The sequence below is a fragment of the Orcinus orca genome, chromosome 5 (assembly GCF_937001465.1).
Source record: "Orcinus orca chromosome 5, mOrcOrc1.1, whole genome shotgun sequence".
Lineage (NCBI taxonomy): Eukaryota > Metazoa > Chordata > Mammalia > Artiodactyla > Delphinidae > Orcinus > Orcinus orca.
This window is the reverse complement of record NC_064563.1, coordinates 5,396,871-5,414,639: the sequence shown is the minus strand read 5'-3', so window position 1 is coordinate 5,414,639 and position 17,769 is coordinate 5,396,871. Positions and strand designations below refer to the sequence as shown.

The 17,769-nt window shown below is 41.4% G+C and overlaps 1 protein-coding gene across 5 annotated transcripts in view; it reads left to right on the top strand.

The window, feature by feature from the left end:
* The window catches only part of UBE2E2 (ubiquitin conjugating enzyme E2 E2), a 369,862-nt gene that overhangs the window by 324,044 nt on the left and 28,049 nt on the right, over positions 1 to 17,769 (top strand). Inside the window, exon 6 of one of the 5 annotated variants that reach the window (XM_033431975.2) lies at positions 9,588 to 9,681. The exons of the other annotated variants lie outside the window; for them this stretch is intronic. Within the exon in view, the coding sequence (XP_033287866.1) occupies positions 9,588 to 9,681 (94 nt within the window). The remainder of the gene's footprint in view (positions 1 to 9,587; positions 9,682 to 17,769) is intronic. 5 annotated transcript variants of the gene reach the window in all.

Genomic DNA, 17,769 nt, shown 5'->3' with positions numbered 1-17,769 from the left:
GTATGTCCTCATGCAACCTCATCCAACCAAAAAACTCTCCAGGGAACTTTGTCTTATTTCAAGCCCAAGCCTTTATTAATCTTTACTGCCACCCCTCATGTTCCTTTGCTCTTACCTTGTATAAAATATAAGTCTCGGGTCTAAAGACAGCTTAAAACATATCAGAACATTATATAGGATGGCAAACTGCACAGAGAGAAAGTTCCAGAGATTGAAAAGGGATTTGAGTCTGCGCATGTATCAGAAGAAGCCACCTGGGACCAGCGAAAGAGCCTCCACAGAGCAGTAGACACAGTGATTCCTGGAGCTCACGCAAGACTCCCTGTGAATGGAAACACCTCACAATAAACAGGAAGTCCCCAGAAGACATTGCCGTAATAGTAAGGGTAAATTAGCTTTGCAGCAAAGGCTACTCTGGACCTGCCCTAACAAAGTTGAAAAGCAAGCGTGAAAGGATCAAACTTTGCCTAAATAAATACATGCTAGAACAAAGTACAGCATTCTTTAAGGAAACAGAACAAATTCCACCACCCAACAGTGTAAAATTCACAGTGTTGTACATCCAAGAAAATAAGACTGGGCATTTTAAAAGCAGGAAAATGGAACCCATAACCAGCAGAAAAACTAATTCATAGAACCAGACCCAGAAACGATAGAGGTGATGGAATTAAGTAGGCAAGGACGCTACAATGGCTATTATAAATAAATTCTGTGTGCTTAAGAAGGTAGGGGAAAATGCAAACATGATGAAGAGAAAAACAAAGTGTTAAAAAGATGCAAATGAAACTTCTAGAGATAAAAAAAAATATACAGTATCTGACATAAGTACATTGGATGGGAGTAACAGCAGATTAGGTGCAATAGAAGAAAAGATCAGTGAAATTGAATGTAGTAATAGAAACTGTTCATAATAAAGCAAGAGAAATAAAAGCCTAAAAGAAATAAAATGAACAAAGCTAAAGTGAGCTGTGGGACAACAGGAAGCTATCTAACATACTTGTAACTGGAGTCCCAGAAAAGAGAGTCAGGAAAGAAAAAATTTTTGAAGAAATAATGGAACTTCCACTTCCAATAACAGGGACTGGATTTGCCCTCCCACCTAAAACGACCAAACAGATTTGACTGCATAAAAATTTTTAAATTCTATATGGCAAAAACGCCACAAATTGTTGACAGATACCAATCTTGCAACATATATCATGGGCAGAGAGTAGTTACTGTCCCTCATATAGGAAGAACTACAAATCAACAAGTAAAAAACCAATGACTGAGTAGGAAAAAATGGCCTAAGCAAGCAATTCATAGACCAACGAACTGTGACAGAGAAACATTGGAAAAGATGTTCAGACTCTAGTAAATACTGACTAAAATGAGATTTCCCTTTTTAATCACTGGATTGACGAAAGTAAAAAGCTTAATGACATCCTGTATGGGGAGTGTATAAGGAAAGACACAATTATACATTGTTTGTAGGACTCTAGATTGGGACACCATTTTTCAAGGACAATTTGGAGGTACCTGTCAAAATGTAAAATGCACATAACCCCTGGCCAGCAGTCTCACTTTGGTGAAGCCACCCTGTATAAATAGTCACATGTGCTCATGGATGTACATACAAGGAATATTCCACAGCATTGTTAGAGCACAGCATTTGCCATTATGAGCAAAATCCTGGAAACGTTCTTAATGTGCATCATTACAGTATGGTTAAATAGATGCTTAATGTAGTCATAAAAAAGGAAAATGCACAATATGATGTACTTCGATCTATTTTTAAAAACTGACCTCACACACACACATAAACACCCTCAGACATATGTGTTTGACTATAAATGCATAGAAAAAGTGTGGAAATACGCATACCAAACTGTTAAAAAGCAGATACTCTCGGGACTTCCCTGGTGGCGCAGTGGTTAAGAATCCGCCTGCCAAAGCAGGGGACGCGGGTCCGGGTCCGATCCCTGGTCCGGGAATATCCCACATGCCACAGATCAGCTAAGCCCGTGCGCCACAACTACTGAGCCTGCGCGCCTAGAGCCCGTGCTGTGCAACACGAGAAGCCACCGCAGTGAGAAGCCCGTGCACCGCAACAAAGAGCAGCCCCCGCTCGCCGCAACCAGAGGAAGCCCGTGTGCAGCAACGAAGACCCAACGCAGCCAAAAATAAAACTAAATAAATGTTTTATTTAAAAAAAGCAGATCGTCTTTGGGGAGTTAGAATTTGACAGTGTAAGGTAGGAGAGAAGGATTTTCATGATTTACTATTACATTTGTTTTACGGTTTGAATTTTTAAGTAAATAATTTAAAATTTTATATACCTAAAATTTTAAAATAAGTGTTGGTAAATTAAAATGAGAAAAGCTAAGTTAGATTTTAGTTGATAATGGTTAAAATAGTATATTTTATATTATGTGACTTTACCACAATAAAAAAAATTTTTTTAAATTTTTAGTTGATAGAAAGGCAACCTTTTAAGTTAGTTTATGAAGCATTATTGTAGTTTTTAATTAATATTTTCAAATTTATTCAGCTCTTTTCTTCTTCATATGTAAGCGCTTAAGAATTGACTAGCATGGCTTTTGCTTAATTAGAACCAAAATATTACCTGTTAAACTGGTCAGAAATTTATGTTGGCTGCAGTAGAAATGTGCAAATATTCAGACTTGCAGTAAGTTGTGGTTACTTTGTAAACATTCCCGGTACCCTTCATAATTTTAAAGCATCAGTCTCTTTCCATTCACTCCAGTCACTGATGATTCATTCCTAAAATTATGAAGTTTCCCTCTTTGTCTTGAGGAATTAACTTCTTTTTTATAAATAATTAGTAATGTGTATATTTACTGTTCACTTGTACTATGTTCAAGGTACAGAGAATTAGAAACTCATTAGGAGATAAACATAATAACGCATTTCAGAATTACAGGGGAATTCATTTCCACTTGCTTCAAGGGGTTTTGGTAATGAAGTGTCGCCTCAGCTCCTCTTGGCCGTCAGCAAGGTGACTCCTCGGGACGGCCCCTTGGGAACAGGAAGCATAGGCACAGGCATCACCCTCCATCTGCTGGGCATTGGGAAGAAATGTAACCTCCTGTTCCTGTTGTGGTCTTCCTAATAGAGAATTAGAATGCTTTAGCAGAACTTTTCATTTTTACTTACAAAATGTATGTTATATAGTTATTTTAATATAGCACCCAGTGACATACATTGCCATCGTAGTAATCAACCACAAGATAGGATGGAAAATTTTTTTCACACCAAGAAGGAAATCCATAAATGGCTATGAGGTTTTCTTCATAAATGTTCTCTCATCTAACATTCTTTACATAGTTATAGAGGCGGTAGGTGTCATGCAGTTTAAGTCACCAAATAAGTGACGGCATTATGATCCTTCTGCTCTCATCTCCCCCTGAAAATCTGTTTACAGCGTAGGTTTTCTATCTGTGGCCCAAGAGATAAAATTCAGGTCTGACTTCATGCCTTAATTACGCATGACCAGTTGGGCTTTCCCCAGCCACTGTTGGATTGATTTCACTCCTGGTGAAAATAAATGTTTTTATGGCAGGAAGAAACTTAGACCAGGGTCTCAGTAAATCCTGCTTAGTACCAAGGTGTGAAGGCTGCACGTAGTACAGTGTCTGAACCGAAGGTGATCCTTAGGCACCTCCCAGGGACATCACTGGGCTCAAGGGGAAAAAGAAATGTCCTCCAGATTGTCCCTGGGAGGCCCAGAAATATCGCCTGTCAAGAATCACCATCCAACAACGATTTGAATGTACTTAATGCCACTGAATTGCACACTTGAAAATGGCTTAAAATGGTCAATTTTATGTTATGTGTATTCTACCACAATAAGAACACTTTTTCAAAGAATCACCATCCACTTTCTAAAAGCAGCTCTGTAGAGACACCAAACAACTTACGCTAATGGTTAACCTGTCGAGTGACAGTCGGACCCAGGTTGGGAAGGACAGGAGAGGGATGTTGAGAAGCCCTTTCTGCCGCTGCAGCTGGAACGGAATCAACCCTGCAGCATGAACACCAGGCGGCAGTGAGGGGACTAGTGGCCGTTGACTTCTCCCCTTCTTTTGCTGGGTTTGGTGATGCGAATGGTGGTGAAAATGGTAACAACACAGCAGCAGCAGCTGGCCAATTTTGAACCTACTGAGTCCTGAGCGCTGTATTCGGTGCTTCTCATTTTGTTTAATATATTTGTATACAATTTTTAAAGGTTACTTTCCATTTACAGTTATTACAAAATATTGGCTATGTCCCCCATGTTGTACAATACATCCTTGAGCTTATCTTACACCCAGTAGTCTGTACCTCCCCCTCCCCTATGTTGCCCCTCCCCCTTCCCCACTGGTAACCACTAGTTTGTTCTCTGTATCTGTGAGTCTGCTTCTTTTTTATTGATACAACTAGTTGTAATTTTTTGATTCCACATGTAAGTGACATCGTACAGCATTTGTCTGTCTCTGTCTCTTATTTCACTAAGCACACTGCCCTCCAGTCCATCCACGTTGCTGCAAACGGCAAAATTTCGCTGGTTGTTTTTATGGCTGAGTAGTATCCCATTGTGTGTGTGTGTGTGTGTGTGTGTGTGTGTATATACACACCACATCTTCTTTACCCATTCATCTGTCAGGGGACAATAGAACATTCTCTAACACCATATTCAAAAATAAACTCAAAATTGATTAAAGACCTAAATGTAAGACTGGATACTATAAAACTCGTAGAGGGAAACATAGGCAGAACACTCTTTTTTTTTTTTTCTTTTGGTACGCAGGCCTCTCACTGCTGTGGCCTCTCCCGTTGCGGAGCACAGGCTCCAGACGCGCAGGCTCAGCGGCCATGGCTCACGGGCCCAGCCACTCCGCGGCATGTAGGATCTTCCCGGACGGGGGCACGAACCCGTGTCCCCTGCATCGGCAGGCGGACTCTCGACCACTGCGCCACCAGGGAAGCCCGGCAGAACACTCTTTGACATATATTGTGGCAATATTTTTTTGGATCTGTCCTCTAAAGTAAAAAAAAAATAAAAGCAAAAATAAACAAATGGGACCTAATTAAACTTAAAAGCTTTTGCACAGCAAAGGAACCATTGACAAAACAAAAAGGCAACCTACTGAAGGGGAGAAAATATTTGCAAATGGTATGAGCAATAAGGTATTAATATCCAACATATATAAACAGCTCGTACAGCTCAACATCAAAAAAACAAACAACCCAATTAAAAAATGGGCAGAGCTTGAATAGACATGTTTTCCAAAGAGGAAATGCAGATGGTCAACAGGCACAGAAAAGGTGCTCAACATCACTAATCATCAGGGAAATGCAAATCAAAACACAACAAATGTTGGCGAGGGTGTGGAGAAAAGGGAACCTTCATACACTGTCGCTGAGAATGTAAATGGGTGTAGCCACTGTCGAAAACAGCATGGAGGTTTCTCAAGAAACTACAAATACAGCTACTGTAAGATCCAGCAGTTCCACTCCTGGGTATGTACCTGAGAAAAACAAAACCACTAATTTGGGGCTTCCCAAGGCCAGAGCAGGAAGGAGGGAGTAGCTAAAATACTTAGGTTAAAGTCCCTGCTCTTGAGGACATTCAAGTACAAGAGTCTGACAGTGAGTAAGAATCATCACTGAAATCCAGAAGTTGGGAGCAGCAGTGGTGTTCACCATGAGGCCCACAGTGACCAAGGATGGAAGGCCCCTGCCGCAGGATGCCTGCTCTGCCAGGATGTCCTGCAGGTGGAAGCCACTCCCCACCAACACAGCCCTGTGGCTGGAATACAAGGTGCTCCTTTTAGGGAGCCCAGAATGCCTTTATCAGCATTTCTACAGTGTCCACCCCTTAGGCTGGGAAGGAGACTCACAGCACAGCTGATTCAGCGGGTGGAGACGTGGGGGGCGGGGTATGAGGGAGCAGTGACTCAGCTCTTTCTCAGTCATCAGCCTCCCTGAGCAGGGTGGGTCCTTGACACCCAAACACATGAGACCCAAGAGGTGGATTCCGCAGTTCATTCCCCGCCCCTCCATCTGCCCCAGACAAAGGGGCCTTGTCTCCTTGAGGCCCCCAGTTCAGAGGACCCTAGTGACCTATGCAAAGAAAGCATGAGGAGGAAGAAGAGAGCTCTGTGTGGGCAAGATCCCAGGCGCTGGGTTAAGACCAGTCACCCTCACACGTGACCTTGTTATTAACTGATTCATTCATCACAAGAGCCCACTGCAGCAAACTCACATGCGTGTTATAAAAGGAGCACATCACACTCAGAATCTCCAGGAACACGATTTTCATGGCGGGCTCAGGATTGGCCAGCTCGGAGTGAGGCAGAGGAAGCTACCTCTGCATTGATGGTTCTGAAGTACGTCGGCACCTTCATACAACAGGAGTGATGTATAAATGCTCCCCGCATATATTCCGTGCAGGGTCCATTTTTTCCTCAGCAGAACATCTGCCAGTTTTGACATCTGTTGAGTCCAGGGTTCCAGTGTCTTTTCCAAGGTCCCTCCAGCTACAGGACACCTTGCTCTTGGCATTGTACCAACTCTGCAAGGCTCTCTGTGAACAAATGTCCAGGGCTTAGCAGTCTTTTCAAATTATTCTTCATCTACCCCAGTCTTTTAACAGTATTCCTCGACATACTCCCCTTCATACAAACTATTCTCACAGATTTCTGAATGTAAAATAATGTTCCTGTTCACTTTTAGTCATTTAAAATTAGCCTATTAATAGCCTGTGCAATTATTATTAATTACTGTAATTTTAGAGAATCCTCAGTCACTTGAGTCAACAGATATTTATTTTTAGTGTCGAAAGTTGGGAAGCACTGAACTAGGCACTGCAGGGGGTTCTACAGGGGCTACAATCACAATGGCAGGAATATTCTTCCAGCCACTTAGAATATAAGGGAGGGTGGGTCAGAAATTCGGGAAGTACAGAAATAGCGTGCTTCCTCGTTGGACTTGGAGAGGGTACGACTGAAGAGGATGAGGCACCTGGGGGAGGGTTATCCAGAGGGCATAGGACAAGGAAAAGAGGGGGTGCGGATGTGAGGACGACAGACCAGGGGGCTCGTGTGCCAGGAAAAGATGCTGGAGATGGGAAACATGGCTGCTGTCACCGGCCCCCTGGCACAGGAGCAATAGCCTCTAAGAGTGTGCTGTGGATGGAGCTATGTCCTCCCCAAAGCTCATATGTAGGAGCCCTAACCCCTAATATGACTGTATTTAGAGATGGGGCCTATAAGGAGGCAATTAAGGCTAAGTGAGGTCATAAGGGTGGAGCCCTAATCCAATAGGATTAGCCTCCTTATAAGAAGAGAACTCAGAGAGCTCGATCTTTCTCTCACTGCCCTGTGAGGACATGGGGAGAAGGTGGCTGTCCACAAGCCAGGAGGAGAACCCTCGCTAGAAACTGGATTGGACGTCTAGCCTCCAGGACTGTGAGAAGTAAATTTCTATCGTGTAAGCCACCCTGTCTGTGGTACTTTGTTATGACAGCCCGAGCTGACTAGTACAGGGCGTAATCAAAGCTCCCGTCAGAACGTTGGTAAAAATAAGCTGCATCGTTTACCAGTTCCCAGGGGACTGTGGATGTTGACGAGACCGAGATTCCCTCAATTTACGGGGGACGCAACAGCGTCTACTGGCCTCGAAGAAGGCTCTGGTGTTTGTTTTCTTTCAAATTTTAGCATAAGGGCAGGAATCAATCTTCTGCCTCCTGTTCTTTCTTACTCCTAACAGAATACCCAGCATTAGGAAAGGGTCATGGCAAACATCTGTTTACCTGAGTTAAGATGTCACTATTATCGAGCACAAGGTCAAGACGGTCTAAACAAGGAAGGTCACCCAGGAGAGGTTTGGGGTTTGGACACTTCTGCATTTCCAAGAACTCGGTGGTCAGGAGACAGCACGTGCCTCCATGTGGACGTTTCCAGTCTGCAGCTAAGTGTCTGCACAGCCAGGAGCTTGGGTTCTCTACCTTAGGAATAGAGTCTGGATCACTATTTCTTCTTTACAATAACTTCTTTACAAATTGTACTTTTGCACTTTTAAGAATATCAGGTTCTGTGCCATCTCCATTAGCTGGCTTCACCTCTCCATCCATTTTCACCACATGAATGCGAGCACAGTCTGAAATGCTCTCCAGCCATCATCCAAGGCCTTGAACGAGCAGCTATGGCCATCAATCATCCAGAAAAACACTGACCTCTAGTTGACTAAAATTCTAGAAGTCCGCTTTCCTCCGTTTCCTGCTACTTCCAGCCAGTCTTTTAACTACCAACACATTTAATGGTTCCAGAAGAGTCAGTCATCTTACAGCAAAATGAATTTTCCAAAATGTATTAATGGTATTTTCCACTAATATAAAATTTTAATTTTTTTAATATAAAGAAAAAAGTTGTTTATTTTCTGAACTTTAATAGACATCTTCTTGTTGATTCATAACCACCTTGGTTATATCTACCCTAGGGTCTTACAGATCAAAGTTGAAGATGATTTCAGGGGAAGAAAATGTTCGCTTTTGTTTCAATCATAAAGTTAGCATGTGGACGAATATAACACATTCAGTAAATAACTTGACATGTTTCCACTGTTAACATAGCTCACAATGCACTCTGTATTTCCTCTTTATGGAATGATAGAAGCCTTTGGTCACATCTTAGTAAAATAAAATGCTAGGTCAGGAAGCAATGATATTCATTCTGGTCCTTGCTCTCCTCTTAAGGATGCTGGATGGAAAAGAAAGGGAAAAAATGGTGCCTGATAGTTGAAGAAAAAGAAGAAGCAATGCTATTATAAACTTTGTATTTATAACCCTTTTAGAAAAAAAAGGATAACTGCACAGAATCACAACTTCGGGGCATGGAGTGAAGCAGTTTCCCATAACAGATCAGTGTCTAAGTGTTTTCAGTTTCTTGGCAAAATACTTCAGTATGCTGGTAGTCATAACCACGGGGCCTTTGTTTTGGTCAATGATTTTAATCTCCCATTTACATGTATAAACTGACATAGGTCTTAAAGTGGATCAGACATTCACCATTCAAAATTCAACATTCGTTTCTCAAGGAAATGGTTTGGTTTTCTAAATGCCTCTGTCCTTTTTTTTAATTCCAGTCATTGACACTAGTTCTTTGGATTCTTTTGGACATGAGAAGGCTTTCTCAAAGCTGTACCAGACAAGACAAGGCTACCTCAAAAGTAAACATTGAAAGAAAGGAGATTAGAATTGTTGATATTGAGTCAGTGTTAAAAACCAGCTGATCCTAGATTTAAGATGAAACCAGTATTACGTACTTGCACTGTTTATATGAAGTTAAAGATTTACCCTTAAACTATGTAATGCACACGCATCGTTTAGAATTTTATCCTTTATGCCCCTCAGACGCCTTAACCATGTATATCTCAGGAATCCAGCATTTTTTCCTCTGTACCATCAAAATTTATACCTTAAATTAACTCATAAGAATCCTACACAATTTTAAGACAAATACTACCATTCTGTGATTCTGAAATAGCACAAACAGAATTGGTATGTCCTGTAAAACTGTTCCTTTCTCTACCTATCAGTTATGTAGTCCATACGATGGATGAGATTCAACTTCCTAATCATTCAGTCAACTATCCAAAGACAGAGAGCATAGCAAGCCTCACCCATAACTGTTTCCAGAGGTAAGTTCCTGGTTCTTTATCAGCAAGTTACTCTGTCCCTGTATTTCTCTACCCTCTTGTCCACAAATGAGGCTTAAGCAGTCTTCCTTGGAGTTTACAGGGATCTGACAAATTCCATTAGAAAGTCAATCTAGCTTTTTGTTTCTCTTGACACCAACATAGTAGGTCAGCCTGTGTCTGAAAGGAGCCTGTCAAAATGGCAGTCTTACTGCATTTCTCATTGTTAGTCTCTGGGGTGATACCCCTTGAAGGTCATATTATAGATGGTCCTATCAAAGGCATGTCAACAATAGTGACCGGCCAAGAGCTGGTTCCGCCTAATGAGATATGTCCTCCAAAGCCACTAACAGCTTGATGCCCTAACAAAACCTGGTTGCCTAAATACTCCACCGTGACTTCAGGCTAATCTCAAAACAAACCATGTCTGATCTGCACACTGATTCTCAGACCTCAAAAAACACATTGCCTAATAGCTTTTATTCTCTAAGTCTAGGATGACAGCCCAGATAAATGCAAGTATGCAAACAGTATTTCGCTTTATTATTGCCACTCCTCTGCCTCACACTTTTATACCCCTAAGCAGACACACACACAGGCGTATCTATAAATGTATACATACATGTTTTCAGTTTGATGCCTGAGTCTCAGACTTATTTAAAACCAAGTCTGGTAAATGAGTCCAGACTGTGAGGTTTGGACCATTCTCAAATCAGTCTCCCAGAAAAGGCGGTTCAGGGCACCAGCTCATCAGCAGGCTTTCCCTAAGGTGGACTCACTTGTGTTTAGTTTATAGATTGTCATCCTTCATCTAACTTGTAGGAGAGTGTAGGTGGATAAAGGGATGGCATGTACCAACTTTCGGAATATGCCATCGTTTCCTCGCATCCATCAGCTGGATATTGCCCGTCCAGGATGGGCGTATTCTTTGGCCTGTTTCAGCACTTCTGGTCACTAAAATCTGCTCATCTACATGATATTTATTGACCAGTTCAAGCGCTGATGCCAAACTTGTATAGACACCTTCATTCCCATGATAAGTTAAAGTACCGCTTCCTGAGAAATTCTAACGCGATCAGTCAAATAAACCAGAAATCGGAAGTCTCAACACAAGCGTAACGTGATGACTTGCTACAGGTATGGGCTGAACCTCTTACAGCTTCACAGACTTTAGTTCTGACAGAGCAAAAATAACCAGCTAATGAAATTAAGCACTAAAGTTTCATTATCTTGTCCCTAGAGATACAATTATTCATTTTTAGTTTGGTTTATAACCTGATTATTATAGATTGAGGGTTGGCTTGTTAGTACAACCCTGCACCTTCTAAGGAATCCAAGTGCGTTTCATTAAGCATTTAACATCACTCCCAGGGCAGGCGGTCCCAAAGAGCCACTGGTCATGGAAGGCAGGAAACATCTGTTCTTCTGCCCTGTAATCAGCCTTAACCATGACCTGCCACCCCACACTAGATTACCTGGGGGCCGTTCTGTGTCAGATATCATGTACTAGAGACTTGAACTTAGTGCAAATGAGAATTAGATTTAAATTACTGAGCTAACTTTCATTTCCGATTTTAAACAAAATTGAAATAAGAGATAGTCATGTTTAACCAATACCAGCAGCCCCGTCTGTCCTGCCATGAAGAGTTTATACATCCCTCCCTTTTTTTTTTTTTTTTTTGGTACAATGTCGAATTAAGGACACAAACATCTACTTGTCACTCCAGTGAGAATTTTAAAGACTGTTAAAATATTTCACATGAGTTGACACCAAAGTGGTTTGGTGCCACGTACCTTAGAAATAACCTCTCATTCAGTTAAATGCCGATGATGTTTAATTCTTTTGTTATCTTTCAGGGAATAGTTCTCCAGGATTATTTTGATTTGTTACTGATTTTTATGATTATCCTAGACTGAGTAATTTAAATATGTAAAGCCCTATAGGTACCTGCTGGACCTAATTTGCAAGGGAGAATACAGTCATTGTTCACGCAGGTAGCGGTTGTGTTCTCACTCCCGTCCCCTCCCCTCCCCACCCCATACCTCTTAATACGGAGCTGGATGTCTCTCCTGGTGTGCCGAGCACTTCATATTATTTTCTCTAATGATTTTCTCTTTGAAGCTCTTAACTTTCTGTTTTATCTGGAAGAACTAAAAAAATTTTTTTGAAGAATTCAGTACATTTCAAATTGATAATTTAGGGATATAAGCAAGAATCCTCACTAGATATATTCTATGAGGGAAATGTTGGTACGTAGATAAAATTAAAAGGAACATCCATTCTATTAATTTTATTGGCCACAAATAGTCATTGAGGTGTATTTCCCAGAGGGCTGTGTATTTTGTTTGGTTTTTCTAAACCTAAGTAAGACAACATGGTATATGTTAATGCCCAAAATTTGCTTACTGGCCTCTGACAAAATGGGGTAAAAATGGGTCTAGAGAGTTGATTGAACCTTTTTAAAAATGTATATATTTTTATAATCATTCTTAAAAACAATCACAGTGTGTGTATATAAAGAACAGTTTTTTAAGCAAGGAAAACATTACAGGTACAAAGGGTACCTAATTTTCAAGTGAAAATATAATTGTTCATGCAGATGTGGGTACATTCTCATCTAGGGGCAGTGGGTCTGTTCATTGCCTCCCCCCTCCCCTCCCCCCAAAAAAACAGCTCTAGACATATAATCACTATGCAAATCTAGTCAGCATATTTACACTGGAAACAAATGTATCCAATTCTAGAAAAACAGGTGGAGCTGTTTGAAGCATTCATTACATCTTTCAGGGCAAGGGGGTAAATTAAACTTTATAAAGCTGCTGTAAAAATAACTATTTTAGAAATTAAATACAGTTGTATCATTTACTGCTTGTTACTAGATTCCATTTTAACACCAAAATTTAGCTTCCAAAAAAATACTCCAAACGAGGCACTGCATCTGAGAACCTATGACGGTGTCCCCAACACGAGCATCTAAAAATTAGGGCCTCGGCGTGGCCCATTTCATGCCGCATCAAGAGTGGCCTTTCTATTTCCAAAAAGAATCCCACGGTTTAAGCAGTTGTGAATAAATACGGTGGTGGGTTAAAGCCCCTGGGGATGATGGGGGAGTGGTCCTGTCAGCATCCTCCACAGGGTAGAAAGCATCGTCTCTTCCACCCATTAAAGGTCTGCAGAATCAGAGCCAAGAAGCCAGCTTTCTGCAACCAGTTTCCTCACTTTTCATGATGTATCTTGGAGAAAGAATTAAAGTAGTATCATGAGCGTTGCAGTGCCATTTGCAAAGCTAACGCATCAATGCGGGTCAAATTTTCACGAAAAATGATGCACTCATCCAGCTACATGAGGAGTAATCGTGAAAACCAGGCTTATGAGAAGGGGAGGGCAAAGACACGGTTGTGTGTCACACCCTGCGCTGTGTCCCTTCAGAGGCAGAGTCGGGGTGGCTTTCAGCTCTGTGATTTGAAGAACCCCAAACCCCTCCGAGTCAAAAGACAGAGCTAACTTATAAACCTAGTCCTTTGTTCCAACTGTTTTGTGTTAGTTTCATTTCTTTGTGCTAAATGGGGTCTCCGGAGTTCTCTTTGAAAATGTACACGCCCCTGGGAAAGATGACCCATTCGGGGACAGTCACACTGAGGTCAGATATATGGTCGTCTCCTCTCAGAGAGAAAGATCTGGGAGTGTCAGGAAGGGGAAATAAATATGCCAGGGAGTGAGCCAAACGGAGAGTGAGCCAAACGGAGAGGGAGGCAACCAAATACAAGCTGGATTTCCCCTGTTTCACCAAGGGGTCCTGCAGTCGCTTAGAGAGAGGCTCGATTCTGTGCGGGTTTTTCACCTTTTTTTTTTTATGAAGTATGGTTGCTTTACAATGTTGTGTTAATTTCAGGTGTACAGCAAAGTGACTCGGTTTTATATATATATATATAAAAACACATTCTTTTTCATATTCTTTTCCATTATGGTTTATCACAGAGTACTGAATATAGTTCCCTGTGCTATACAGTAGGGCCTTGTTGTTTATCCATTCTGTATATAATAGTTTGCATCTGTTAATCCCAAACTCCCACTCCGTCCCTCCCCCACCCCCCTCCCCCTTGGCAACCACCAGTCCATTCTCTATGTCCATGATTCTGTTTCTGTTTCATAGATAGGTTCACTTGTGTCATATTTTAGATTCCACATATAAGTGATATTACAGGCTGTTTGTCTTTCTCTTTCTGATTTACTTCACTTATGATAATCTCTAGTTGCCTCCATGTTGCTGCATGTGGCATTATTTCATTCTTTTTTATGGCTGAGTAATATTCCATGTATATATGCACCACATCTTCTTTATCCATTCCTCTGTCGATGGACATTTAGGTTGTTTCCATGTCTTGGCTATTGTGAACAGTGCTGCTGTGAACATAGGGGTGCATGTATCTTTTTGGATTAGAGTTTTGTCTGGATATATGCCCAGGAGTGGATCATATGGTAGTTCTATTTTTAGCTGTCTGAGGAACCTCCACACTGCTCTCCACAGTGGCTGCACCAGTTTACATTCCCACCGACAGTGTAGGAGGCTTCCCTTTTCTCCACATCCGAGAGAGGCCCAATTCTGAATTACTGGACTCTCCTGAAGAGTGAGAAAGTTGGAGAGTTTGGGTGTATGTCCTTGTCGCAACATAGGCCTGGCACTTTTTTAAGGTGACAGAGGCTTGCAGCCGTGCTGAGAAGTGTTAAGGTAAGAATGGTCAGCAGGTTACAGAAGCCAGTGCAACAGGTCTTGTTAGGGGTAACCCAAAACCTGTTTAGGGGAGCAGTGGCCAGCAGAGGGCTGGGATTTCCACGCTGCGGAGGTTATAGGGGCCATGTAGCTCCAGAGAAGTTGGCTTAACTCTGCGAGGGTTTAAAATGCGGATTAGAAAAATCCCACAATGAGCAATTTGCTCTTTTCTCCCCTCCCACATATGGGACAAGATGGTTCTCCTAAATAGTTCATTACTTTGGAGGAGTGAATGTGTTTGCAGTTACTTTGGTTAAGTGCTTCTGCCCCCTCCTTTCTTCCCTCCTTTCTGTGTTTTCAGCGCCCGCCTCATGAGATCCGTGGTTCCTATTGTCTTCATCCTCAGAGATTGGTCTGCCAGGGAAGACTAGCACAACCGTGTAGACTCACCCAGTTATCAGGAGTTGCTGCTCACAAGCCTGTTCATGTGGAAACCACTTCGTACTGATGAGTTGTTTTAATACATAGGACAGCACTTTACACTTCATGAGCATAAGGTTTTGAATCAAAAATCTTCCTCTGTGAACAATAATTTCACACTATTCTATGTTATACTGTTCTCTCACCTTGTTTGCCTCTTTTGAAAACTTCTATTTCCTCCAGAAACAGTAAGAACTAAAGAAGAGGGCAAAACATTGGAGCAGCCCCTATTGAAGATACAAGTATGATTAAGATACAGAAAAAATAATTTAATGGGTAAAAGACATCTGTGACATCAAGCAGGTTATTGGCAAAAAAGCATCTTTATGCATAGTTGGCCTTGCCCCTGGGGATCTCCTGGCAGGGGAGAGGGGACAGTGGGAAATAGAAGGTTTTAAAAGAGGGACCTTGTATGACCAGGTTTGTGTCTTTAAAAACTAAAGTTTAGTTTATTGGGGAGTGGAAAGACTGAAGACAGGGAGATGTTCAAGAAGGTACTTTGATGGTCCAGGTAGGAGATCACAGAGGCCATAAGGAGGTAGAAGAGGGGAAGAGCCAAAAGATATTTGAGAATCAGAATCCCCAGCACTTGGTTTCCTAATGACTATGACAGCATCACTGGTGACTGTGTGAACCTGACTGTGCCTGGTCTCCCACAAATTCCCAGGCCAAGCCTGGTGTGCAAGAAGGATGCATTCCAAGATCAGTGAATATTATTTAGTCAGTTCATGGTACCCAGGGTGTCAATCCTCGTGTCACCCATCCCCCATTTCCTGCTAGCAGAAAAATGGAAAACAATGTTCACAATTTACTACCTATGACATACTAGAATTTGTTTGACATGGTTCTTTACCTATATCAGAGGGATACAGTAGGAGTTTGAATCCTAGAAATAAACCTTCTCACTTGGCTGAAGCAGAAGTATGGAAGAAGCAGTATATAGAGAGAAAGTTTGGTCTAGTGGTAGAACATGTTGCCCAAGGGGTTAAAACAAAGGAGGTTCAGGGCTTCCCTGGTGGCGCAGTGGTTGAGAGTCCGCCTGCCGATGCAGGGGACACGGGTTCGTGCCCCGGTCCGGGAGGATCCCACATGCCGTGGAGCGGCTGGGCCCGTGGGCCATGGCCGCTGAGCCTGCACGTCCGGAGCCTGTGCTCCGCGACGGGGGAGGCCACAGCAGTGAGAGGCCCGCGTACAGCAAAAAAAAAAAAAAAAACAAAGGAGGTTCAAGTTCAGGCAAGATGCCAATAAAACAGGGAACAACTGAATGCAGACTAAATATAAAAATCTTTTAAGAATTCAGACTATATTACAAAGCGACAGTAATCAAAACAGTATGATACTCTCACAAAGACAGACAATGTAGATCAGTGGGACAAAGTAGAGAGCCCAGAAATAAACAAATGCACTTATGGTCAATTAATCTACAACAAAGGAGACAAGAACTTACAATGGAGAAAAGACAGTCTCTTCAGTAAGTGGTGCTGGGAAACTGGACAGCTACATGTAAAAGAATGAAATTAGAACATTCTTTAACACCATATACAAAAATAAACTCAAAATTGATTAAAGACCTAAATGTAAGGTTGGAAACCATGAAACTCCTAGAAGAAAACATAGGCAGTACACTCTGACATAACTCGCAGCAATATTTCTTTGGATCTGTCTCCTAAAACAAAGGAAATAAATGCAAAATTAAATGATTGGACCTAATTAAACTACAAAGCCTTTGCACAGTGAAGGAAACCATCAATAAAACGAAAAGACAGCCTACTGAATGGGAGAAAATATTTACAAATAATATGACCTATAAGGGGTTAATATCCAAATATATAAACAGTACATACAACTCACTATCAAAAAACAATTAACCCAGTTAAAAATGGGCAGAAGACCTAAATAGACATTTCTCCAAAGAAGACATACAGACACATGAAAAGATGCTCAATATTGCCAACCATCAGGGAAATGCAAATCAAAACCACAATTAGAATCACCTTACACCTGTCAGAATGGCTGTCATCCAAAACACCACAAATAACAAATAATGGCAAGGATGTAGAGAAAAGGGAACCCTTGTACACTATTAGTGGGAATGTAAACTGGTTCAGCCACTACGGAAAACAGTATGGAGGTTCCTCAAAAAATTAAAAGTAGAACTACCATATGATACAGCAATTCCATTCCTGTGTATATATCTAAAGAAAATGAAAACACTAATTCGAAAAGATATATGCACCCCAGTGTTCATAGCAGCATTCTTTACAGTTGTCAAGATATAGAAGCAATCCAAGTGTCCATCAACAGATGAATGGGTAAAGAAGATGTGAGGTAGATATACATGTACATATAGATATAGGTATAGATAAAGATACACACACACACACACACACACACACACACACACACACACACAATGGAACACTACTCAGCCATAAAAAAGAATGAAATTTCCAACAGCATGGGTGGACGTGAAGGGTATTATGCTGAGTGAAATGTCAGACAAATACAGATAGTGTATGATATACTTATATGTGGAACCTAAAAGATACAACAGACTAGTGAATATAGCAAAAAAGAAACAGACTCACAGATATAGAGAATAAACTAGTGGTTACCAGTGCAGGGAGGGGCAAAGTAGGGGGTTAAGAGGTGCACACTACTGTGTATAAAATAAATAAGCTACAAGGATATATTATACAACACAGGGGATATAGCCAATACTTTATAATAACTATAAATGGAATATGACCTTTAAAAATTGGGAATCACTATGTTGTACACCTAAAACTTATATATTATACATCAAGTATACCTCAATTTTAAAAAATAAGAATTGAAGGCTTCAGGGACCAAAAGGAGATAGCAGGGAAGCTTGAAGACAAAGTAAGAGGTCAGTTGT